General features: G+C 42.3%; 1 protein-coding gene across 2 annotated transcripts; it reads right to left on the reverse strand.

Annotated features, from left to right (window-relative positions):
• Nucleotides 1-729: 729 nt before the first annotated feature.
• Nucleotides 730-25,657, reverse strand: LOC117141443 (sodium-dependent nutrient amino acid transporter 1). Of its 2 annotated transcripts, XM_033304896.1 has the most exons (6): nt 25,496-25,657; nt 13,388-14,035; nt 5,828-6,059; nt 2,855-3,000; nt 2,663-2,799; nt 730-2,597 (listed from the first exon to the last, which is right to left on the reverse strand). In XM_033304896.1, exons 2-6 carry the CDS (start codon nt 14,024-14,026, stop codon nt 821-823), a joined length of 2,931 nt encoding a protein of 976 aa, XP_033160787.1. In that variant the 5' UTR covers nt 14,027-14,035; nt 25,496-25,657; the 3' UTR covers nt 730-820. The 2 variants fall into 2 exon arrangements, with proteins under 2 accessions (XP_033160787.1, XP_033160788.1); XM_033304897.1 differs by lacking the exons at nt 13,388-14,035; nt 25,496-25,657 and adding an exon at nt 7,755-8,063.
• Nucleotides 25,658-25,749: the final 92 nt, after the last annotated feature.

Genomic DNA, 25,749 nt, shown 5'->3' on the forward strand with positions numbered 1-25,749 from the left:
GGTGGCTCACTTGCCCAAAACCATTTTGTGCAAATTTGTAGCGAAAATTTATACCTTAAAATAGTCGAACATATATTCTAAGCTGGATTTTGGTAGTTAACGGCGGCAGAAGCAATCGACACGATCCACCGATCATGTTCGAACATGTATGCTAATTGAAATTCTGGTTCCCCAACCTGAATCCATGGATGAGATATTTAAGTAAGAGTTTTGTGATTAGGAAACAAATTTAGCACTTGACAAATGCCCGAACTTTGATATTTAATGTCCATAAAATTGCGGCGAACAGAAAACACGAGCGATCATAATTTACTAATCCTTCTATTTATTACATAAGATCGTTTTCGGAATCGTTGTGTTTTTAGTGTAACTTTACAATGGATGCTTAGGTTATGGGGTCATAAGCCTACGGACTAACTAAGAGCTGAAAAAGCTTAGGGTTAATTCAGTTAATTCATGTTTTTTCAGGCACTCGAATCCTTGATAGTTCAACGTGCTTAGGCTAAATGTATACTCATTATTTTCCTGCTCCTGATTTCCAGATGAAGAACAATGACAACGGAATTTTCTCGACTTAAGCTAAGGAACTAGATCGTAGAACTATATCTAGGGATGCTATCTCCTCTTTCTCTCTCTTTCTATTTACAGCTCGCAACTAGAAGATACACTTTCCATATGAACATGGTTCGTTATTCGTAGCTTATAGTTAGGTGTGCCGTAGATGCAATACGGATTACAGATACAGATACGTTTGTTTTGGATGCAACAAGTCTTTTTGAATGTGAATGCTTCGTTTCCTACTCCTGGTCCTCCCCTGATTTCACAGCTCCGTGGAATACTCTTCCGGATTGACGTTGAACTTCCGCCAGCAAATGTGATCCGCCGCTCCACCGGACGTCGCTGGCGGTGGCAGCTTGTGGGAGTTGACATTGACCACCGAGCTGGCCGACCGCTTGACATGCACGCTGGGCGGCGGCGGCTGGGCCGGAGCGGCAAGACATCCCGTGGAGCGGCCCAGCGGATTGCGGGACATGGCCGAGGTGTGGTTATTGTTGCTCTTGCCATTGCCGTAGATAATGGATTCGTTTGAGGGCGATATCTCTATCCGCGTGGCATGGCCTGTGCCAGTTCCACCATCGGAGAGGCGGCGAATGTAGACCACCTCACGATGTTTCTCCACGGATTCCCTGGGCGGTCGCATCTGTGTTTGGGTCTGCGGCTGAGCGGTCTGCCGCATTCTCTGTGAATACCTCGACTGCTTCGTATCACTAGCCTGGAAGGGAACGTATTGCTGCTGCGTGATTCCTGGGAATTTATCCACACTAATATCCTCTTCAATGGCTGAGTCCCCAAACATGGATCCGCTGTAGTTGGGAGAACTATTTCCCGGCGTGGATGACTTCCAGTGCTGCTGATGCATGGGCGTCTGGGTTTGACCTCCATTCTGTACTCCATACTTCGTCGCACTCGAGTACTGACCCTTCTTGATGGAGTGCGTATAGTCCCGTGTGCCTCTTCGTCTCAGGGTAAAGTCCCTGCGTCCTGTGTCCTGGCATACGGAGCGCCACTGCTTCCAGGAGTGACGGGCCAAAGGATCCGCCGGACCCCACTCCTTTGCAGGCTTTGAAGCCTCACAGATCATGCCAAAGAAGTTGTACTCCACCTGCCGAAAGATCTGCACACAGGCGATGATCACGATGACGGCCAGCACAAAAAGAATTGGCGCCCAGCGAGGGAGATACTCCGCCAGCAAGTCGTACTGATCGTCGTCCGCACACCACCACACCAAAATACCTGTCAGTATGGCCGGACAAATGACCCACAGCCACATCCACACCCGGAAAATGGGACGACCTATGGAGAACTCGAGGTCGGTGTAGATGTTCTTGGCTCCGTAGATCCAAGTTATGGCAATCAGCTCGAACACCAAAGCAGTGACCACCATGGTGCCCACCAATCGCGAATCCAGCACGCGGGCGATGAGGAACTTGGGCGCCGCGAAGGAAATAACGGCCACCACCAATCCAATCAGGCAGATCACATAGTTGGGGCGTCGTGGCACAAGACGTGTGGAGGTGTACACCGCCACTGTGATGGAGACCATGGCCGAGAGGATTATCAGGGCGTAGATTAGGGATGGGACCAGATGCTGTAGTAGGTGACTATCGCCCTCCCGGGATCCATTCAATACCCGGTCGTAGATGGCGGTTAGGGGCTTCAGTTCCTCCATATTCTGAAAGCCATTTGACGACAAATCAAACTGGACCATGAACAGGGTCACGGCAATGGCGTTGATGAGCAGGTTGAAGCAGAGATAAACCACCGAGGTTCTCACGGCGTCGCCTTTGTACAAGAACTTGCCCGTGACCATAGGCAGAGCTCCAAAGCCACAGTTCACTGAGAAGAGGACTTGCATCAGGGCATTGAACCAGATGTTGCTTTCGGCCAGCAACCCAGAGTCAAAGCCCCACAGTTCCGGAAAGTAGTGACGACTGAAGGAGTTTCGCACCTCCCAACCAGTGAGTGTGCAAAGCAGAACTAGACCAACTAGTCCAAAGACGAATATACTGCGCCGCAGGATTTTGGCATTGTGTGTGCTGTTGGATAAGAAATGGGCTTATAAATCTTTTACTATAAATGCATTTTAGTCATTCTATCTTACCACAACATTACAACTATCCAGAGGCCTATAAGTCCCGCTGCCAGAAGGCCAAAGTACAGAGGATTTCGCCAGAATGGAGTTAGAAAGGTCAGCTGCAAACACTCTTGTCCACTGGTTCCCGTCAGGAGGTATCCACTCTGTAAAATACCGCATTTTTAATTACATTCCCCTGGCAGAGTAGGTCTTACTAACCAATCGCAGTTTCACGGGTCCAGCGCACTCCCGGAATGGCAGGTCATTGGAGGCGAACATCCCGATGTAGGCCAGTGCCAGCACGGCCTGCAAGGACACCCAAATGGCCGAAAGCCAGGAGGCAAAGCGACTGATCATGCAGGCTCCTGAAATATAAATACATATAGTTTTGAGAAATGGTTCTACGACTTTAGATGATTATATGTATCTATTTCGTTAAAGTGATAACTAAGGGACGCATCTGAAATATATTTACATATGTACTATTCTATCGCATAATTTATCTAGCCCAAAGTTCCTTCTCAGAATCGGATGTAAACTACGTCTAATATACGACCCCATAAAGCAACCTTCTAAACAAACTACAAAAGAGCGGAAGATGAGGAACCCAGTTAATGAAATTACTTTTGTCATTTAAAAGGCGAAATTCATAAAAGCAAAGGCGTTCGTTTGAAAAGAGCTCAAGTGAAAACTAGTTATAAATGAGAACGAGATTTTTTAATATCTTTACATTTACATTTATAACGTATTCTGCAGTAAATTAAAACCCATTCGCCAAACCAGATCAATTTGACCTTAAAAACACACCCAAAGCTGTTAATTAATATACGCATTGTAAATTGATTGGGGGACTACCCAAAGTCGACATTGAAAAGTGTCCGAAAAATATATAAAAATGATTTGAGTTTCAAAGGTTTTAGGGCTTGGTTCGATAGCCCAATGAAAACGATTGAAATATTTTAATTAGCATTGTCTGTTGTACAGACCGCAACTGTTTTTTCTTGTTTATTATACACTTCCTATCTATGCAAATAGGCCACATTGGATTACGTTTGCCAATTCCGTTAGCACCGTTTTTTATGCTTATATTGCACTATCGATCAAGCCAAAGGTGAAGCAACAAGAGCTCGCATCTCATCTGACCTGTTCCTCATCCATTCATATATGCAATCGGCACGTGCCATGAATATTTTGCCTCATTTATCGTAATTATGGGCTGCGAACAACTCACTCATAAAACGATCCACTCAATGAGCCCGCTGATTTCACAATGAAATGGGTACCTTAAACCAACGTCAGTGGCTTGAAAAATGTTAGTGTTGCCTTCGGCAATTTAAAAGTTTTATAAGCCATATAAATGCTTAAGTGTTCATCAAGAATTGGCTTTGATGATAACTCTTTAGTTGGACACCAAAGCAAAATTTAATATGAGTTCTTTGTACCAACATTATATTTCAAAAGAGTCTTTAACATTTGCTTTTCATTTTAACGCTCAATGAATAAAATAATAAATAAAACGGCTGCTGTTTGAAATATGTGCTACTTTGGCTATAAATCATTGTGTGATGGAAATGCCAGGCTAGGCATAAAATATTTTAAAACGAGAAGCCATTTATCGAGATCTTAATATGCTGTTAATAGTGATGTTTAATACAAAAAGAATAAAACCGAAGTTTATTGCTCATACGCACTGTTGCTCTGCTGTTTAAAATGATGTTTGATACAAAAATATTAAAAATGCAGTTTATTGCTCATACGCACTGTTGCTCTGCTTGTCATGTTAATATTACATACACTTTTTTATTTATTACAATGCATCTGTTCTCAGAAACTATACTTATAGCTATAATAGCAAAAAAGGGCGATACGACGAAGGCATTCCTTTGCAGCCACCAAGCATTCACGTGTTTTTGTTGTTGTTTTTATTATTACTGAGGTCTTTTCGAAGGTGTTGTGTCGTAATTTGCAGTTGTCGTTTTTGCTTTTTGCCATTATTAGTTGTTGCTCATATTGCTCATTTTTGAATTCGTTTGTTTCTCGTTACAATTGTTTTTGGTTTATACTTTTGTTCATTTAGAATTTGCCTTAAACGTCTCTATGGTTATTTTTTGTGGACGCGCCGCCGCCTTGCCCGCGATACCTGCACCACCATTTTGCTCGCCCGTTTCCGTTTCCGCTTTCGGTTCGTTTCCGGACCGCTTCCTCTGCCGCCCAAACACGATGGGCGTGGCGGGCGGCGGATCAGATCTTGCGTCTGCTGTTGGGCGTTGGTGCTACTAGATGTTCTTGTGTGCCACCCACACGTTGTCCATCTGCCCGCTGCTAATGGGGCGGCAACTGGAGGGGGGCGTGGCGAGCGCGCGACAGTAGGAGGGGCGGGGGGCGTGGCGCGCCAGCGATTACACGAACGGGACACACACACCAATGCATTTTGAGGTTTTAATATTTTTTTGTACGATTTTCAGAGATTTTTTGCGGTCGTCCTGATAACACGATGATGATTTTATCTACTAGGTCACATTTAAGTAAGTCTTCTCTTTTTTTAGTGTATTTTATGTGTATTTTTTAGATTTTTTTGTTTGCATTGATATAACTTTGGTCTGATATTTGTTTTTTCTCATTTTGTCATTATCATTTTCAATTCGTGATACATGTCTTAGACTTTTGCGGTTGTTGATTTTGCTTTCTTGTTTATTTAGCTGCTCCTGTGCTCCTGTGCCCTTGCAATTGCACCTGCACCACCCCCTTTTCCGGGGGGGAGGGGGTTGGCACCATATGCGCCTGCTCCGGCCTTGGTTTTTGCTTCAGAGAGTGAGAGAGAGATGACGAAAGTTTTGCAATCGTAACTTCGGCTACCAACGGACACAATTTGAGAGAGTGGGGATGAGACGGGATGTGCCCAACCGTCGTTGCTGCGGAATGCACGACCGCCCGCTGGAGGTCCTTGCAACGAGGATATTTAAGCTCTGCCTTGCGGAATTTGAACTTGAGAATTATAGGCGCGAGCCCGCAGTGCAACGCCAGAGCTTTCCCCATCAAGCTTCGTCCTGCAATTGGGGATGCAAAAAGCTGCAGCTGCAGCTTTGGCTTTGGCCCCATTTTGCAGCCCCCCATAATGGGGGATGCTTCCGTTTCTGAGCACCTGTTGCCGGCCGAAAAGTATGCTACCCCCGCTACTCCATCGAAACTCACCTTTGAAAATGGGCGAGGCGCGCCAGGTGTGCGCCGCCCCCTGGCCCAGAAACTGGCCCACCGAGATCTCCAGCAGAACCATGGGCAGGCCGACTAGAAACAGCAACGCCACATACGGAACCAGGTACGCCGACCCGTAGCGGTCCAACTCGCGTGGGAAGCGGACCACGTTCGCATAGCTCAGGTTCAGGCACAGACAGAGCACGAGCCCGCGGAACACCGAGCATTTCGTCTGCAATGAAAAGAAATGGGACGAGTGTGGAAATTAGTTTAGACGACATGGGATAGGCATTAACCCGCCGTAAAGTGGACCCATTAACTAAGCCCACCTAAAATGGAACATCACCCACTAAGTTATATTTGAATATAAATCTGATGTTATGTATTGCGACATGCTCTGTTTCGCTGTACAAAATAGGCTTACCATATAATGGCTAGCTAAATTTTAGTTTTAAATTAAATTGAGCACAACTAAACACGTAATAACTAAAAAACTAAAATTTGAAATATGAGTTAGCACGACTTATTGTAAAAAGCTGTTCAAAGACTTCATTAATTTGCGTGAATGCATTTAACCCTGAACTCCCTTCGAAGAAAGTAAAAGTTAGCAATGAACCATGTCCGAAAAATTTGCGCAGCTGATGAGAAAGCCCAAATCTACAAATGTCTGTCATATGCAAACCCATTTGGATTTTCTTTTGCCGGTAACCCGGACAAATAGCGGCAGTCACAGTCACAGTTGCCGCATCCGCCGACATTAGGCAAAAACAAAAAGATACTCCTACAGAGCGTCGCCGTCATTTCCGGTACTTCCGCTTTCGACTTGTGTAATTTCGCCGTGCTTCGCTTTATTTTCATTAATTACACAATTTTGCTTTCTGTTTATTTGTCTTACGACTCATATTCCTCGAATTCCCCCCACCCAGCCACAGCCATCGAAACTGGCTTAGTTCTTTGTGTTCGCACAGTGAGCGGCAAAAGAAAGTGGCCGCCGCAGCAGGGTGTCGCGGGGGATCTTATTAAGCTTCGGCCAAAATTCGCTCATGGCTCTAATAAGTCATCTGCGAAATGTACAGCATAAGCCCATTAGATGTGCGCGCGCAAAAACATCAGCGAACTAACAACGGTCCTCACTTTGCTCACTTTCCAAGCAAAAGAGGCGGAAAATACAGCGTAGCAACTAAAGAATACCTTCTAATCAATTTAATTAATTTAAAATATATTTAATTATGTTTTTGAGGCAGCATTTCTAGTTTTGGAATATTTTTCATAAATCATTAAAATACAAATAATACATACATTTGAATTCATAATAGAACTTAAGTAAACAACATATTAAGCATTCACATTTTTTAAACGATTTTAATTTAATTTAATCAATATAACTGAATGACTAATTAATAAGATAACATATGACAATTTGTTAACGTAGATCCCAGCACCTAAAACGAGTATTGTTTTGAAAAGCACAAAGCTAAGATAGTAAATTTATGTACCACGCCGAAGTAAACAATGCCTGTAAATGCTCATAAACAGATTTCTTGTTTGTTGTATAATTGAGAGGCTTCTTAAGTCTCATCCAACTTCCAGACCCTAGATTAATGCCACAGGGTATGCCGCCCAGCGCATCTAAGTGAAATCCGTTTAGTTAGGCAAACGAACTGCCAACAGGGCAAACTCAGCATCCGAAGGGGCAGAGCGGTAACAACGTGACGCCTAGGTAAAGGCGGTTAATAAAGCGAAAACCGCACGGTGAAAATGTAAACAAAAAAAATCGACCAGCCAAGCGGCGGCGTTTAGAGTTTATGAGCGTGCCGATGACGAGCGCTCCATGGGCATAGCATATCATCATCGTATCGTTTCATATCATATATCATATGCCATATCATGCATGATGGCCCCCGCAACCCCCCGCCCTAGCACTCACTTTGCGATAGTATCGGAAGGGTACGTCCTCGTGCACAACGTACAGATAGTCGGCTAAATACTTTGTCGTTGGTATCTCCATCTTGGGACAGACTTTGTATTGCTTGTAGGTGTCGAAGAACTTGTCATTTTCTTGCATTTGTTTGTTGGTGCATACAAATCAGGTTTTGTATTGTTATGCTTTGGATTTTATTGCGAGGTTCTGTGAGCTGTGTTTCCCTTCGAGCTGGAATTTTAATTGCACTGCACTCGAAAATAAATAAATTACAATTAGCGCGGGCACTCGTGTGTATTTTAAGCATTTCGTATTTATTTTTTAAACATCATGCTAATTAAAGCCTCGGCCCGGGGCATTTGTGTCAAGAAAATAACAATATTTTTATGCAAGTGGAACAAGTTATCACGTGACGACAGCGAGCCAACAAAAAGCGCAGACTTTTAAAATAAATTGGCAACACCTTCAGAGCCTGGCCCTGAACCGCTTATTGAATGTCTCGCCGTCGCGTTTTGTTTTTATATCACATAAGGTATTTGTATTCTTTATTTTTTCGCATTTTACACAAATCGCCAACGCATATCAATGACACTTGTCATGGAATTACAGTGCGCGAGCTCCTTTTCTATAAAGAATATGCAAGTGGCTTGTGGTCGCGGATTGCCTGGAATTTAGTTACATTTCATTGCACAGAACGCTTTGGCCATTAGCGATTATTCACTTCACACTTTTGCATTTTCCCCGATTGCACTGCGTTTCCTTTTTCCAATTCGCTTAGCTGCTTTTATTTTTCCTTTTACTATATGTTTTTTCGCCTTTCGAAGCCTTTTGTCTGAGCGTGTGCACCACTCATCACAGCTGCAGCGTCGAGTTGCGACTGCGCAGACGACGATTTTGATTGGGGGGGAAATCGAATTGGAGTGCCCGAGGAGAAAGAGGCGGCCGAGAGATGGCCAAACAAGTTTTCCCCCCAATAGGCAAACTTTTATTTGGGATCTCTCTCTGCCCGATTTTCCTCCGGCTGGGTTTTCATCTGGATGAAACTCTGTAGCTCGTATGTTGTTTTTGGACCACACCGAGCGTGCGAGCGGAGCGTACCTAACTGCTCTCTCATTAATGCAGAACTGACGACTGACGTAGTGCCGGCGGCAGCGAAATAAAACAGCACCACCAGCAGCAGCGGCTCCAAGCAGCGACGGCACCAAAGCGTGGCTTTCTATGCACAGTGGCTGCGCAAAGTCAGCGCACACCTCCGCGCATCTGCGCACGGCTCACTGGGTTTCTTTGGAAATTTATGCATGCTTCTTTCAGCACTAGAAAAAATAGCTTGTAGCCAAATATAGTTTTTAGTCCACAAGAAATCAGATATATAGCACTTCAAAACTTTATAAGGAAATTATTATATTTATATCTGATTCCAAACTAGCAGACCTCTACTGATACATTATATCTTTAAACGATTACCCATTTCAAAGCTATATATGCAAATATTTTTTCCAAGTGCACCTAACTTTGCTGAGAGAACCTAATAGTCACAGGCTTATTAAAGCTCCTCTCCATTCTAAGCTCGCCCACGTGGGTTAATTGAAAAAAAGATCAGGGAACACAAAGATGCTGGTTGAATGAAATTCTATTGCTATTGCTATTGCTTAATGATGCCCTTAGGCCGCGTTCCCATGTCTCGAAATCCATCTGCATAATTAACCTGTCTTCTGCACAGCAGGAAATGGCCACCGCAAAGAGCAGAAACCGTCTATTAGTCTTGGCTCTTTGAGCCGCTTCTCATACTAATATTAAATTTTATTTTAACACGTTCTTTGGCGCAGAAGAGAAAAGAGCGTGGCAATTTCTAATTATTATGTAAGCATGCGAGCGAAACTGGCACTGGTCGCGTAATTAACAGCACTCACTGTGTGATCAAAAAATAAAAAGGGGGAATGAGAAAAATTATCGCTGTAGCGCCGAGCGAAATAGGTGGATTGAATGGGCGCTAATGGGAAATACAAATATTATTACTAGCTAGAATTTATATTTGGCATCAAAGTTCTGCCATATCAAGCGGAAGTCCGTTAAAATGCTAATAAAATCGAATCGATAGGCGTTGACTTTCTCAACGATGATCACATCAAGAACTTAAACACTTTTAGCATAAATAATTGCGCTTTTTTTTGGCTTTTTGACGGTTGGCTTGTGCCTGGCATACCGAATGAGCTCTAAAGAGGTATTATAAATATATGAAATATGAAAAGCCAAAAGCTAAAAGCCAGAAGTAAAAGCGTGTGCTGGAGCCAATTAATTGAGAAACTTAATCCATAAATACCCGCCAAGGTTTCTCCGGGTTTCTTCTATCGAGAATTGATTCCGCGATTGTATCAGAATGGAAAGGTCTTGTAGGCTGCACAATAATTACCTTCAGTGTGGTGTCACCTGAAACTGGAGTGTGAAAATGTCTCCACAATAGGGCTGGTCACAAAAGGTGTCCGAAAAAAGGCTATTGTGAGCTGTATTTGATGTTGAATAAGCGATGCCTCGACAATCTCTTTGACTGAACGGATCTGGGCACTGGAGCATGGACAAGTGTACCCGGGGAGTTGTAGTTATGGTACTCGCATCTGGGCTATTGTTTTACGACTTGGATTGCGACTGAGGGTCTCTAATCAGTGGCCAGTGAAAGGAGAAGTCATGAAGCCATGCAGCTGTGTGTGATATCGTTAACTCGTCAAATGGTCTCGGTTACACCCAAACCCGGTAGAGCAGTGTAGCGTGGATTGGGATTGTATATCGTAAAGCCCAAGGGAGTTCTGTCTGATTATCCACCGATGTCCACTTTCACTGGATACACTTTTCCCGATTTATCGATGCAATTCTAATAGCCCCACGCAATTAGTGTGTTGCACCGAACCAGTTTGCCACTGACGTCATTTTTTATTTTCATTTCTCTTTATGGCCGAAACGTGAGTCTTGCCACTGCCGAATTTGCACCGAAAGTATCTGCAAGATTGTACTGGCTGCCACTGTGTTTTGTTGAACTTGTTAATCAGCGAATTGGAAACGAAATAACATAAGAGATGAAGTAACTGAACAGCCCGAGAAACATGCATATGGGCAGAGGTTTTCGCTTTTGGGTCTTGGGTTTTGGCCACTCGCATGAGCCGCAAAAGCAATGGAAGGGAAGTGGCCAGAGACGAGGGGCCATCGATTGTGGTAAGCAAATTGCACATTCAAAAAGTCCCAAGTTAAAAGTAAAAATAAGCAAAGAAATATGCGAACTGCCGGCAGACATGGAATTAGCCGAGCCCAGTTGCAGATACAGTTTAAACTGCGAGACCATGAAATTGGTCAATAACTTGTTCATTTGAATGCAGGATTTCGGAAGAAAATTATTTAATTATTCCAATAGTAAGCTTTAAAGTGAGTAATGGTTTCTTTAATTTAATTATTACGCCTAACCAATAAGGAAACAAATAAATTAGTTCCTTGTAATTGTTTTAAATCACATTGATAGGCAGGAAATCAATAAAGAAACTATTTTGTTACTTGATCGTAATGTAAATTTGATCTAATCGAAATTGAAGGAAAAGTATTGAAATTTTACTATAATCATGATTTGCAATTTAATAAAAATTTGTAATGTACCTTTAAAACCATTTGTTATTGTAAAATTAATTTGGCAACATTTGAATTTAAAAACGTGTTTTTCTAATCACAACAAAACAAAAGACTTAGGCAACAAACTCATTTACCAAACTTATGTTTCCATTGGCTTTTAATACAAAATCATAGCATACCTTAAGGCTGAACACGATTTATTTGACGTGTGTCAAATGTAAAAATGTGTTGTGTAGAAACAGCAATGTGAAATCAATGTAAAATATTCTGTTTAGAAAAGTTGTTTTAAATATGTAAAACATTTTCAGTAAGTGACATGCATAAAAACTCAGAAATTAAGTAAATATTTTACAAATTTTACATATAACCCAACTTAAAATGCTTCCTAACATTACTTAATTGCTGCTAATCTGTTTTAATTCAATGAGATAAACATTGTAAATGTCTAACTCAATGACTAATCCCACATAAGTTAATGCTCTCAAAACTGTTGATTAATTTGTGTTATTAAATTAGCTGCACGCACTTGGGACGATGTGTTTGTATGTGTGTGTGTGCAGATAATTAAGGCCAATTAGCATCTGTTCGACGCAATTCATACTGCACTTGGCACTTGCACTTCCACTTGCAATCGGCAGGCGAACCTGGCTTGAATGGGTGAAAATTGCGGGAAACAATGGGAGAGGTGTGTGGATGCGAAAGACAATGGCCAAGCGACCAGCTGGGCCCTATCCGGTCCACTCCGATCCGATCCAGTCCGGTGCCCGCTGCCTTACTAACCCAAATAGGAGACAAATACGAGCTCACAGATGCCGAAACTAGTTTTATGATCATGTTTATGATGCCGCCGCGCCGGACAACCCTATAAACAATGACTATTAGACCAAGACACAAGGATGGACTGTGTGGAAGACCTGCATTCCCCGCCAGGTTCGATCGACAAAAGAGCTTCAGGTGTTTGAAGGTTGCCATCGCCACGCCCTCTGCTGCAACCGAGTTTGTGTAATCTTGGGTAATTTTCATCTTGAAAACTATTCAAACACCTCAAATCGTAGACTAGCAAACAAAGGAGGAGAGCAAACAAATCGAGCGAAAATTAACGCGTTTTAACGCTAGAAGGTATAACAGTGAGTATAAAAAGTCTACAGACGCACACAAAATTATAATACAAGTAGAACTCTACCCTAAATCATTAAATTGTAGTTTAGATCCTCTAAAATTGTTGTTAATAAGATCCCTTTATTTTGTGGCGGAGGTATTTATTGGTTTAGACAAATCAATCGATCGAAGCTCAGCAAACAACAATATAAATATTATCTTGGGGCTTGAGACACGTACACAAATTCATTTCGAATATTTTTAGCATTATTAAGCAGAGAAATAAAATTTACAGCGACTCGTGAGTAATCGATAAACGGAATCACCGGAGCTTCATTCAAAAGACTCGCCTCACCTGATGATAAGCAGCAGTTAGCTGAGAATTACCCCGACATAATTCTTATTCAGATTCATTCTTATTTATTCTCAAAAGATCTGAGGAGGAAGACGATTCCAATCGCTTCTGGCTAGTCCGTAACATTGAACAAAAGAGGTTCAACTTGGGGAGATCTTGATAACTTCTAAATTGCCAAAACAGGTAAGACCACCACTTGACTGGAAGCCAAAATAAATTGCATACACGAGCTCCGGCTTCGAAGATGAACTACTTTTTGAAAGTTCCATCAATCGGAATGCTAAATTTATCTCAAAAACGCTAATTAATACACATACATTTCTAAGGCTTGACAACGAAATTAAAGGCATGCGGAAGATATTCGATGAAGATTCCTTTACAAGCTTTTTAATTTGAAAGAAATAAAATCATTTAAATTTTAAAGTTTTGCAAAAAGCATTCACTATAAAAAAGACTAATAATATAAACATTAATTAGGCTTAATTAAAGTTATGGCTTTTATTTACATAAATATTCAATAAATTCCCATTTTCCCATTTAAGCACACTACTTTTCCGCACCTGTCGGCTCCACTCACCTGTTTGTTGGACTCATCCTCGACGGCGGGAAGGAGCTTGGCATTGCTGGCCGTGGTGATGTTGTGGGCGGAGGCCGATACGGAGAAGTTCTTGGACACCGCATCGTGGTCCATGTCATGGTAGCCGCCCTGGATCTCACTAAGTGTGTTGTTGCTGCCGCTCAGGGTGACGATGCCGCTGGAGCTGATGCGACCGGAAGTGGCGGTGGTGCGACCGCCACCACTGTCCACCACACTGGACACCGTGGAGATGCAGCTGCGAGTGGTTTGTGGTGAGGGCGTGACGGTGGGCAGGTCCGTCTCGTTAGCCTTGGCACGTCGCATATTTAGCCAGGACATTCGCTGCGGCTGTCGGCGATCCAGGGTCACGGATATCTGTTCATTTCCGGTTCCGCCGCCCGTGGGCGCTCCGCCTATATAGACGCAGGTTCTCGACGTCGCTGTGGAATCGCTGCGCAAGCGGCTGGAGTTGTCATTGTGATTGTGGTTGTTATCGTGGCGCGGCAGAGTTGCCATGGCGCCGGGTATATGGCGGTAGGTGGGCGTGGCCGGGGGCTTGGTGCCACTTCCGGCACGAGCTAAACTAAACTGCTCGGCGAGGGCCTCGTCGCTGCTGCGGGGCTTATAGCTGCTGCTCATCGATCAGATCTGCCAGATAAAGATAAAAGAAGAAGTCAGCTGAATTTATCATTTTAAGGAAATCGATACTCCATGAAAAGGGGTAAACAAATTGGGGATCGAAAGCACTTTGAGGAGTGGCACATAATCTCAAGGTATCAAATTTCAAACGAATTACGAATCAAGGAAAAATGTTTTGGGCAAAAGAACATTAATTCTGAAAGGGATAAAATCGACTGCTAATCATCAATTTGTCAGAAGTATAAAAATATATTTTACATATACATATTTAAATATATAATGTTAATTATGTCTTCTCAAAAATGAAAAAAATGTAAAAGAATTATTATTATGTGTTATTTTTTATTCAATGAGAACCTTTTATTTTTGGTAAACAAAATCAGTTAAAACTGTCAACATTTTCTTTGTTTCAGTGGGTAAAATTCGTGGAAATATCAGAATGACTTCAAAGGCCGACTGCGCCAGCGGAATTCACACGCGGCCCGAAAATCATATTAAAAATACGATTATATCCGCTTTGGGTTTCTAACGAAATGATTCATATGGGAGATGGGATGGGGGTTTTGTTTTCGGGCCTGTTTGGACAGCGGATTTACATGCGAATTGAGCTGCCAAAGAGAACAATGTGTGTCCGTTGAACGGAAAGTGAAATGTCGCCACAATTCGCAGCCATGCGAAAGTGAAAGCCCTGCAGCCATTCTACTTCATAGTGATGACCATATTTTGCCATGGATTATGACATTGTTTTCGCGGATTCTTCGACCGCCTTTTGTAATGAAATCCAGCAGAAATCAGAGCAAATCTTCAATTCTGCTCTAGACAGGTGACTTTTTCGCTGCCGAAATTTCACTTGATTGGTTATTTTTATCAGACACCGACAGTGAAAACATCTCGGCCGAAAGTTGACAACAATGAGCGTTGAAACAAAGTCGTAAAAACAACTGTTCCAATATGAGCACGATGGCTAAATAAAAAAATGTATGAAAACAAAATAAACGAATCGAAAGACACGCCGCGATATCAGTTTGTTCGCTCTCGGTTTCCCAACTTATTATTTTATTGACCTGAAAATGAGTTTCTCGTGCTAAAAATATTACTGGCGATCCATTGACATTGTTCCATTTCCATTCCCTGCCAAGTTAGCAACTTCCACAGTCATTTATAACTTACAGATGCACACTAAAACTTAATTTGTATTATTTTCTAAACAAGAGCATGAATAATCTATCCTAAGCTGGAATCTACCGCTTAAAGTCAATAAACTGATGTCCGTATTTGCAGGCCAATAAATCTGGCAATGTATTTTTAAAACAAAGATAAAGAAGAGACTTAAATGCGTTCGTAATTATGCCAGCTACCGTCTTCGAGCCTTGGCAAGACAAACTGAGCAAATATATATGCGGCTAATAATCATTAATTAAGCCAAGTGCTCAAATATGTTCGACGATTGGTGTTTATATGTATATTTGCACCGCTGGATACAATTCAAATGGCATGATGACTCAACGCGAACACAACATTTCGATTATTGCGATTGTGTCACTGTATTAATGATGGCTCTCCTCTTATCGGCCCAATGGCACACATTTATCTTGGCAACAGCAGCACAACAGCCTCTTATCACAATCACTCGAAATGCATATTTACAAATAATTATGCATGCTTGCATAAATGGGCAAAAAAAGGTTTAGTGAAAAAAAAAACATGGAGAGAAGAAAACAAAATCAACTTTTAACATGCGATCGAGTTCGGTGACCAGCAAAACAATCCAAAAGAGGTCGTATCTTAATCTTAGCCGAGTATTTATACAAATTTTCGCTCATTTACTGCTGTTCCAGGCCTCCAAGTCATAAAAATAAAAACAGTTGAAATTTGAGGTGATCGACTGAGGATATATCGTATGATATATCAAAATAGTTGCATTAATTAATTAATAAGATATTTATATATATTGGGAAAATATGAAACCATTATAGAAAACAGATAACATACGAGACTATCAAATTAAAATAAATATGTATAAAAATATAAAAAATATTAATATTTTAAAAAATAGTTGCATGCAATCTTAATATCACAACCATGCTGTAAACGTTATATAATAAATATCTTTCGATTTGTTTTAACGAACTGCCAAGTCCATTTTGGACCCTTAAAAATGTATTTTCAGTATTTCCCCCTATAGTCCCTTTTTTCTGATCATATTACTTCAGCTAGCCGGTGTTTATCCACAAACAGGCATTTAATGAGTACCGGGTATCGAAGTGTTTACGTCTTCCTCGGCCAAATGAAGGCACCAAAGTGGATGACGGCGGCGTCTCCGTCTGTTTGTTATTGAACATTTGGCAAACAACGGTGGCGCCGTAGCTGAGATTTGCATTTGCATGTTGCAGATACAGATACACAAAACGCGGAGAGATGTGAATGCCTTCAGATAAAGATACTTTCGGTGGCCGAGTGTTAAGCCCACTCACACTGGCGCATTGAGATGGCAGACAAAGATACAATTTTGGGAGGAGTCGGGGCGGAACCAAAAGCGGGATCGCTCGACCGTTGGGCGAAGACTCGGAAACCCAGTCCAGCGGGACGGAGTCAAGGGATCCGCCGATCCGGCGATGCATCAAGTTACAAGTTATTAACAGGTACGAGGGCGAGTACAAGTGTTGCCAAGGAAAGCACCTCGCAATGCCCGTAGATGTGCCACACATAAATATATGTGTAGATATGTATATATCTATATCCGTGCCTGCTTTTCTTTGTGCACTCAGTCCGAACGGCGACAAGTGCGAGAGTTGGGGCTCGGAAAAGTATGACACTTGATAAAGGTTCTGACGAGGGCAGCATACATACAAATATGTATAGTGAGTACTATCCTATATATAGAAATGCCGGTGGTGCCACCAGCCACCAACTTCATCGCCACCAAGGAATTCAGCCGGGCGTAACCACAACACAAGACAACTGCCACTGACCAAAGAAAACGCGCACATTAACTTGCCATTTAGCCTGTACTTATGGCCCGGAGAGCCAAAACAAACCGCACAGAACCTCTGATCATTCCACCTTTTGGTAATAAAGTTTTTTAGCTGAAATTATCAAGGGTTCACTTCCAAGGAAGCCCCGAGAATCAACTGCTTGGCAGTCATTATTTTTAATGGAAAAGCAAATGGATGGATGAATCTGACATTATATATGAAGGCTTCCCATATGGGAAGCTTACAAAACAAAGAACTGGCAGATCAATCAGTTATTGAAGGTCAAAGTGGTTCCTAATGGGCTTTTAATGCGTATTTATAGATAGAATCAGACAATGTACATATTCTTTGACGAAAATTACATTATTTTTATGAAATATATGCAAATAAAGGTTTAGATAGTAAATCTAAATGGCTCTACCAGCTATGGTTTCTTTTTCGGAGATTTAAAATAAAATCAAACTATTTGTTCCTGTTGTTCTCAGTGCTTTAACCTTTAACTTTATAACATTCCCGGCGGATTACCATCAATTAAACGGCGCACTATGATTAAATTCGAACGCAATTGTAACGAGCACACGTGGTTGACCTTTGACAGGGCGAAAGTCCAAGCTGCCAGCGAATCGAACGCACATTAAAAGGCTGAAACCTGCGGCAGAAATGTCACAAACAAAATAGTAATTTCCATTTACAAACCGGCAGCGCTAATTAGTGTCCAACCGTGTGGCTAATTTGGAGATCATTCAGCGGGTAGACCAAATCAAACCAAATCAAGTCACAGCTAATCTCGTGGCAACAATTCATTTAGTGAATCCAGGGTAAAATCACAATTGACATGCTGCACGGCTATGGGTTGTATCTGTATCTTTAATGGGCGTATCTGCATCTCAATCTGCATTCGAGTAATTGAAAGTCCGCGCTCGGTGTGGCGTAAAAGGAAAGTAAAAACTACTTAGATGGGTCTGCCTATTTCTACTCTTTCTTCTGCTTCTGACGCCTCACAGATCACAGCCGCCAACGAAAGTAAAAACAACAAAGCCAAGATACTTGGCTAACTACCAACTAGCAGCTAGCAACTGCCAACTGAGTTGACACAGTTTCTCGGAAGGGGAAGATTATGTAAAATTATGTGCAAATTGAATTGAAACTCAGGCGACACAAGTAAAAGTATCTGCACGAGCACGAGTACGAGTACGAGTATCTCGGCATCCGCGCGTGTCTGTATCGCATTGATTGCCCCCTATTGATTGTCCAATTCCAATCGAGTCTAATTAATGCTGTCCGCTCTGGGGACACGGACCACGGACCAGTGCAAAATCTCGCCGGGCCACGCCCATCGATCGGTTGACTGATTCCGATTCCCCGATTCCGAATCAAAGCGAATTTTTAGCGCTGTTTTCTCAACAAATTGTCACATCTGCGATGGCAATCCGAGTTCGTTTTTCGTGTTAGTGGGGCAAAATAATGGAGATGTGATCCGAAAACTCGTTCGGCCATTATGGCTCTGCAAATTGCATTTAGCTCGTGGTAATTACACTTATCCAGAGATCAAGGCAGTGGACACTTTTTACTTTTTTCCGCCAGGTTTTATTGGACCTGTTTTGCGCGTGGAGATTAGCCAAGAAGTTGCCCACATCGACACTTGCTTGCCACTGGGTCAAGTGCATAATTGAAAAGATACACCAGGAGGCTCGGGCTCTGGCTCTGACTATCAGGCAACCGCAAACTCGATTCAATGGCTGATTCAGGACCGTGTTGGCCCATGATTTGCATAAATAGCTTGTCGTGCTGCCCTTGCCGCTCGTTAATTGCATCAGCATCGAGTCGCTGGCAATCATAATCGGTACTCAAAACAAAACTCTACTAAACGTAGTTGGTGCCCCCCTCCCAACAATTTTGCCCCCCTCCAGTTGCACAACCGAAGTTTCGCTTTTGGTTTCGCACAATGGCAATTATCAGAATCATTAGCAAATGAATGGGCTCCACCTGCCCCCCTCATTGACATTAGATTCGCTTTCGCAATCGATTCGAGCAAACAGAAATAGTCAAATGGCAATGAAAATGCTGGGATGCTACCGGAATACTGTCAGTGTTTAAATGAAGCCAGGTGTTTGAGATCGAGTTCTTGAGCTGATAACCCGTTTTCAAAGAACTTTTACTGCGCCAAGTCAGGTGCCAAAGTCTCTTTACTAAGTTTTAAGTTGAGTTTAATGAGTTCTCGGTACTTATCTTAGGTTTTTCATTAATTCTATCTACAGCAAATCCCGTTCACGTGAAGATAAGATTTAAATTTCAACTATACTAGGAAGTTTGCCACACTAGACACTGGATTAAACTGTTTAAACCAAATTGATTATATAACATTACCAAATTGTTGACTTGAAACAAAGATTACCGTGGAATTCCTTGAAATAAACCAAATAATGTTCCGGTAAGCAATCACATCCACTTTAAATACAGTTCTTGACATGCAAATATTTATAAATATTTCGTTTTTCACAGAATTTCAATTAACTTCGTTCCACTTCTTATGGCCAGCCTAAGGTTGAGCCGTCATTCATTCATCACTTGTTAGGAAGTAGATAATTTTTTAATTTGCATTCAAGTCGGCTTCTGCTTTTTTTCGGGCAACAAGCGCAACTGGAGCTGGTAATCAGAGACGTAACTCTGCTCCAAAAAGCTCATTTGAATGCTCCATAAAGGGCAATTGCCACACGGCGAAATGGGAATCATTGAGCCACGGGAGCCGTCATCAATTCCGATTCAATAGCGCAAAAATTCATGGAAATTACGTTCTCACACACGCGAAAATAAAAAGCAGACGAAACAACGAAAAACATTGAAAATTCGAAGTGCAAATACAAAGCGTTTTGCGGTAACAGAAAAACTACTATAAGCGACGACGACGACAGGTTCGGCGGTACTGACGGACTGCCTCACTGGCTGACTGGCTGAACCGAGCGAATCGACTGAGAGCGGAACTGCGATGAGCCGGGCTGAGCAGAGCCAGAGCCATTGCCACAGGCATGGATAATGTAGCTGACAGGTAGCGACGGAGCTGAGCGGTACAACACGTGTAACGGCCAAATGTATCTGCCAGATACACAGCTCCTAGCTGCCCATCCGATCGGGCGTCTGGTAATCGCTGTAATATCAGCGAAACACGCAAACATATTCAAGATAACTCTGGAGAGAGGGACTCTCTATTTAACCATATCCTGCACGCGAAAAAATCATATTCGTTTTTAGCTAAGAGATCTGTTAACTATATTCCATATTATTTATGCATCTCGCCTTTAGAACCAATGAGAGCGATATGTCATTTTAATCGATTAAGGAATTCAGTACGAACTTACGTACTTCAGAATTTATCTAATATAAAGATTTAATGTTGATGTCATGTAAAATTGCCTATTTAAGCTTAAATATTAATATATTCTAGTTTGTTTGTATGTCATCTGCTAGCAATAACTACATTATTTTGTACAGTGCACGCAGCACATAGGAACAAATATCCGAATCTCGAAACTGGGTTTCATTGAGGGAGGGAAACCTTCGAACCCTGGCCAAAGAAGCCGCACAAACAAAGAACGAGGCGAAACGAAATGCTCATAAACAGGAAATTAATCACTCGAGTGTGTGTACAATGCGGCGAATCCCATTCTCAGGCCCTCAGGTAGGAGTAGATGTATCTTGGCCCGAGTCCCTGCCGGCGGAAAAGGACGAGGTCGCAAGGAAGTGGGAATTCAAGAGTAAGGGCAAGGTAAGGTAGAACGATGAATTCCCATTTGCCAAGGTCACACACACAGGTATTACAACTTCATTCGCTGCGTGCAATTCAATTCTGTTTACTTTGACTTTTCGATTGTTCGCACTGTGCCAGTGCAGCATAAAAGCGATCGTAAAAAAATTCCCAGGTAACGCGACGCTACTGGTGGCATAATGCTAATGAGTTCCTAGTTTGAGTTTTTCTTAACGATGATTCAATGGCGAGCCCAGCGATTCTTTGCCAATAACTAATTACAATTGGAGATGTTGCCACTTTGAGAGGAGGCGACGAAGGCAGAGTTACCGGTTTCCGGCTCATTTCTAATTATAAATCAGACAACTCAACAATTACTTTTAATATTAATTTAGCATGCATCCAGCAAATATTTCATGGCCCCAGAACATTTGCGCCTCATCAAAGTTCCTCACGGGGTAAAAAAACAAAGGTGGGCTTAAACACCTTTTGATACGAAAAACGTGCGAGTGCTTTGTGTTGTTTTGATTTTTTGTTCTAGCCAAAATTTAATGAGTTGAGGAAACCATCATCGAATCTTAAAAAAACCAAACAATATTGTTGTTATTTTTCTCTAAGAAACTCAGTCTCTATTTGCGTAATCCGCAGATTTAAATTTTGGTTTTTACTAATGGGAACTTTACTCAGAAATACGAAAATGAGAAAATCCCATATGAAAGTTCTTAATAAAATATAAAACATGTCAATAGTTTTCTGTACAGAAGCTATAACACTATTTGCCTTAGATAATTCCCTAATTTGATAATTACGTCTTCCTTTGCTGATTTATTTAGACACTTTCGTCACACCTGAGCTTCCCAGGTAAAAACTCTTTTTAAAGACCTCAAGGCAGTTGAGTTTGAATCTTTTGGGGATGGGAGGAGGAAAGAGAATGGGATAATCTTCTGAGCCGCATTAGAACCAGGCACATCATCAAAACGAGGAAACTGGTCTATGTGTAATGTAAGACACGAGTTCGTCCACTTCCACGATCACGTTTGCATGGTGAAAACAAACCAAACCAGACGAGCAGACACGACACTCGAAGAAAAAAGGGGACGATAGCCAAGAAGTCGGCTTGCCAAGTAACCTGTCAGTTACCAAAATGAGTGCAGAGCCATTTTCCGCAGCATGCTTTACTTGGCCCCACATTACGCTTTTTGTTTTGCTATTTCCCAGCCGCCTTTTGGCCACTTTCTAGCAGCAGACTGTAGGAAAAGAACTCTAAGAGCCGAACAGTCGAGCAAATTGCACCACTTTGCGGCGTTCTGGTGGCGAGTCGGCCCAGAGGCATCATTACCATGGCCATTACCGGCTGCAGTGTACCTTACTGACACCATAAATGGTCCACCAGTGCCCCCAGCCACGGAGTTATGTGCTCTAGGTCCAAAGAGGGCCTGGGTCTTTCCACGAATGTGAGTCTCTGCAGATACTTTCCACCTTTCGCTGCGCGGCGGCAATCGAGCTGCGGATCTGCAACTCTACTCCCAATCGAATATGACGTGCTCGGACGTTTATTCTTTCATCGCTTCTAAGAGCCAACTCGGCGCGATATCGCAGTTGTCTCTTGGCTTTTGCAAACCTCTAAGAACTGAACGGGGCAAAGAACAATAGATGTTTGCTCAAGAACTCAGATATTATTTTTCAAATGAAGACATTAACTAGACAGTTTGAAACAGTTGTAATAGACTTCCTAATTTCACTTAACGATGGTCAGATTTAATGTACTTCCAACTTGGAAGTTAACTTAAAAGTTACATGGATCTTGACTTCTTTTTTGGCTCTTTTCCTAATTTTCTTATTTTCAGCAATACAAGACATTTATTCATTTATTTATAAGCTTATAAACAATAGAAATTACTTTTTCTTGAGATCGGAAGGGCTAAGTATCAAGTTGTTAACTTTTAAAGGCATTTTGCCCGTTTTAATTTGGTTACAACGCCTGAGATGGGTTCACACAGTTCACATGGCTCATGGATTTGAGAACACGACAGCCATAAATAAAGATTCACCGACCGGGGCGAGAGGCAGGTATTATGTGAGTAGATATATTCAGATTCAGTTAGCACTTGCCGTAACTCTTCTCGCCTGTGTTTTTATTTATTTGAGAGTGACTTCATTTTCTCAGGGCTGAGACGAGCGATCTGAGCCGGGTGACATGCAACCCCCGTTTCGGCCTTTTTTTACGCTTTTTATCGTATAACGCTCCATTGTTCGGAACAATGTGCGGCGCACACTCTTTTTTCCACATGCATTATAAAACATGCACATAACTATACTAGCACCTGTATATACTAGGTGTTTCAAATGCACATAGCACACTTACGGCGCTTATTGTTTAAGCTTTTCCGATTGCCAAACACTCCGAAAATATTAAGAAAATAGCTGAGCACGTATGGCGGAGATTAGGTGCCAAGTACGCCGGTGGTCAGTTCTGCTGATGACAGCAGCGCTGGAAAATGTCGAATTAATTAGTCTAGGTCTAGATTCTAGCCACTAGAGTCTAGAGTCTAGCCCCCACTCCGATCGCGAAGTAACGGTCAGTTGGGCGGGCTAAAATGAAAATGTGCGGCCCACAGCTGGCCGGCCATATTGCAGTTGCCAACAAGAAGCGAAAATGAAGAAAGAACGAAAGGTAAGTAAAAACTGCCGCTGGCAGCTAACCTCAGGTTACTTGGGTTCTGGTTCGGGCCAAAACCGGAGGGAGATGGAGTAAAAAACCTGATGACTCAGTCACGAAGCACAAAGTTGATGGCTTCCCCCTCGGGAAATTGGCGGAAAGTCCGGATAGCGGAGGAGTGGGCGAGCTGTGGATGGGGGGCGGTAGGAGCACCTTCCTCTATTGCCGACACTGCAGCTGAGTATAATATTGAAACAAAAGATAATGGGCAAGTGCAAATATTTAGCGAGCGATGCATTCTGCAGCGGATATTACACGGCCATATGCCATTTCCTCTGGAAAAATGCTTAGTGTGCCACGCAAACAGGTAAACACTCTATTTAGAACGAAAACAAGAGTGACTCTGAGATACTATACTATACTAGATATTATCATCGCAGTTATCAAGTGCTAAAATCTACGCAAATAAACGCGTTTTCGGTTCTAACCGCTTTTGAATAGTAGTATTAGTTTTGAGGCAGTTCCAACTGTTCAGCTGAAATTTAAATCATTAGTTCTGTAAACACATAAATATTTCCCTTTTATATAACGAGTAAATGGGTTGTGGAACATTGGTTTTCTACGGTTATCAAGTGCGAAAAATATTTACTCTGCCTGCAAACAATAAAGTGGAACGACAATTAAAATAAGCAAATAAACATTTCAATGGGGGCAATCAGTGAAATTAAATAAGGTTAGCATATATACATATATCAAATGAGAACTTTGATATCGCCGCATGCTGTCTATGACATCTGACACTATATTCATTCATACATCAACTTTGAGTGAATACAGCTGGCACTCAGTAATATGCATATTTGCAAAATTGTATTTCAAAGTTGGCATTGAGGTAACCAGATACGAGCTTTCTAAAACTAAGAAATGAATGAAAGAATTTCCAAACCTACGCACTTCTAAAAGATTAACAAGTTCATGCTGCTAGCCCATGGAGGCCACTCATCCCTGATATCTTCATGACTCAAGATCACCTCGGTGATTACAACATTTACTGATGACATAGATAACTCCGCCACTTAATCACTTCGCACAGTTGCACTCTTATCGCACTTTATCCGTTTCTTTGAGAACAAGTACAGTGGGCACCGAAATCGAAGGGCCAAAGAGTTGAGCTAGCTAATTATAGCGGAAGTCGAAAATGCAACGCCAATATCATAGCATTGAACTTGCCAGACGATCGCCGAGCGATCGCGACCAACTGACTTTCCAGGTGCTTATCAAGGTGGGCCAGGTTTCAGCGAAACTTCGTTAAAATATACGGCAAGAGCCACTGTGATGACCGCCAGTTAAGGCTAAAACAAAAGCCAGTTGTGTTGAAGAGGAATTGCGAGGAAAGAAAAACAGTGGAAATTGGTTTGGAAAACGCAAGGAGCTATGGCGAGTGATCCGAAACTAGATATATATAAGCTTGTTATGAAAGAATTATGTAAAGTTTATGATGATTATCTTAGAAAACTATATTATTAAATTCCCAAAGACGATCTAAAGACTCAGTATTCCTGTATCTCATTAAGGTCCTAAATAGAATTGTCTTTTTTATGCGTTCCGCATACTATTAGTTTCCACGAGGGAACAGGCATAAAAATGTAAATGTCTTCCGTTAACCGGTATCCACTGTACTACAGGCTGCCGAAAAAGTGGAAGAACATGAGCACGGGAGCGCACGAAAAGCACAAAAAGCGGGCAACGTGTGTGCATGAGAAATGCAAGGCGGAGGGCAAGACAGGCTAAGGTAAGCTAAGGAATGGGAATGGAGATGGGGATGGGGATGGGGGTCACGGGAAGGTAGGGAGAACCGAGTCAGGAGCGACAACCGCACAACAGCACGAAACTGGTCGGACGGGTCGCTATGGTGGCCATGTTTATGGGACAGCCCAGACAGGAGGGAGGATCAGTTCGGATCGGTTCGGTTCGGCGGTAGTCTAACTTTTTTTTGTTCTCCCTGACGGAGCTTCATAAAATATGCACCACATTCAGTCGCAGGCGTTGCGGCTTCTTCCATTTTCCGTTTGCCATTTGCCATTTGCAATTACCATTTGCATTTCACGGAGTTATCAACACGGCACATGAGCACACACACGGAAACACGTACGGCTAGAACAATTTAAAATACACGAAATAAAATGCTTATAATGCAGTTGGGCAAACCACGCGGACAGGCGACAACCGATGCGAAAGAGGCGCGCGACTTGACTGGGAGCTCCAGCCCGAACTCCAACGGCTGGCGACCGAAAAGCCACCCCGGAAAGCTCACTCTTCGAGCTCTCTGCATGTCTCTTTAGGTCTC

This window comes from Drosophila mauritiana, chromosome 3L (assembly GCF_004382145.1).
Source record: "Drosophila mauritiana strain mau12 chromosome 3L, ASM438214v1, whole genome shotgun sequence".
NCBI classification, from domain to species: Eukaryota; Metazoa; Arthropoda; class Insecta; order Diptera; family Drosophilidae; genus Drosophila; species Drosophila mauritiana.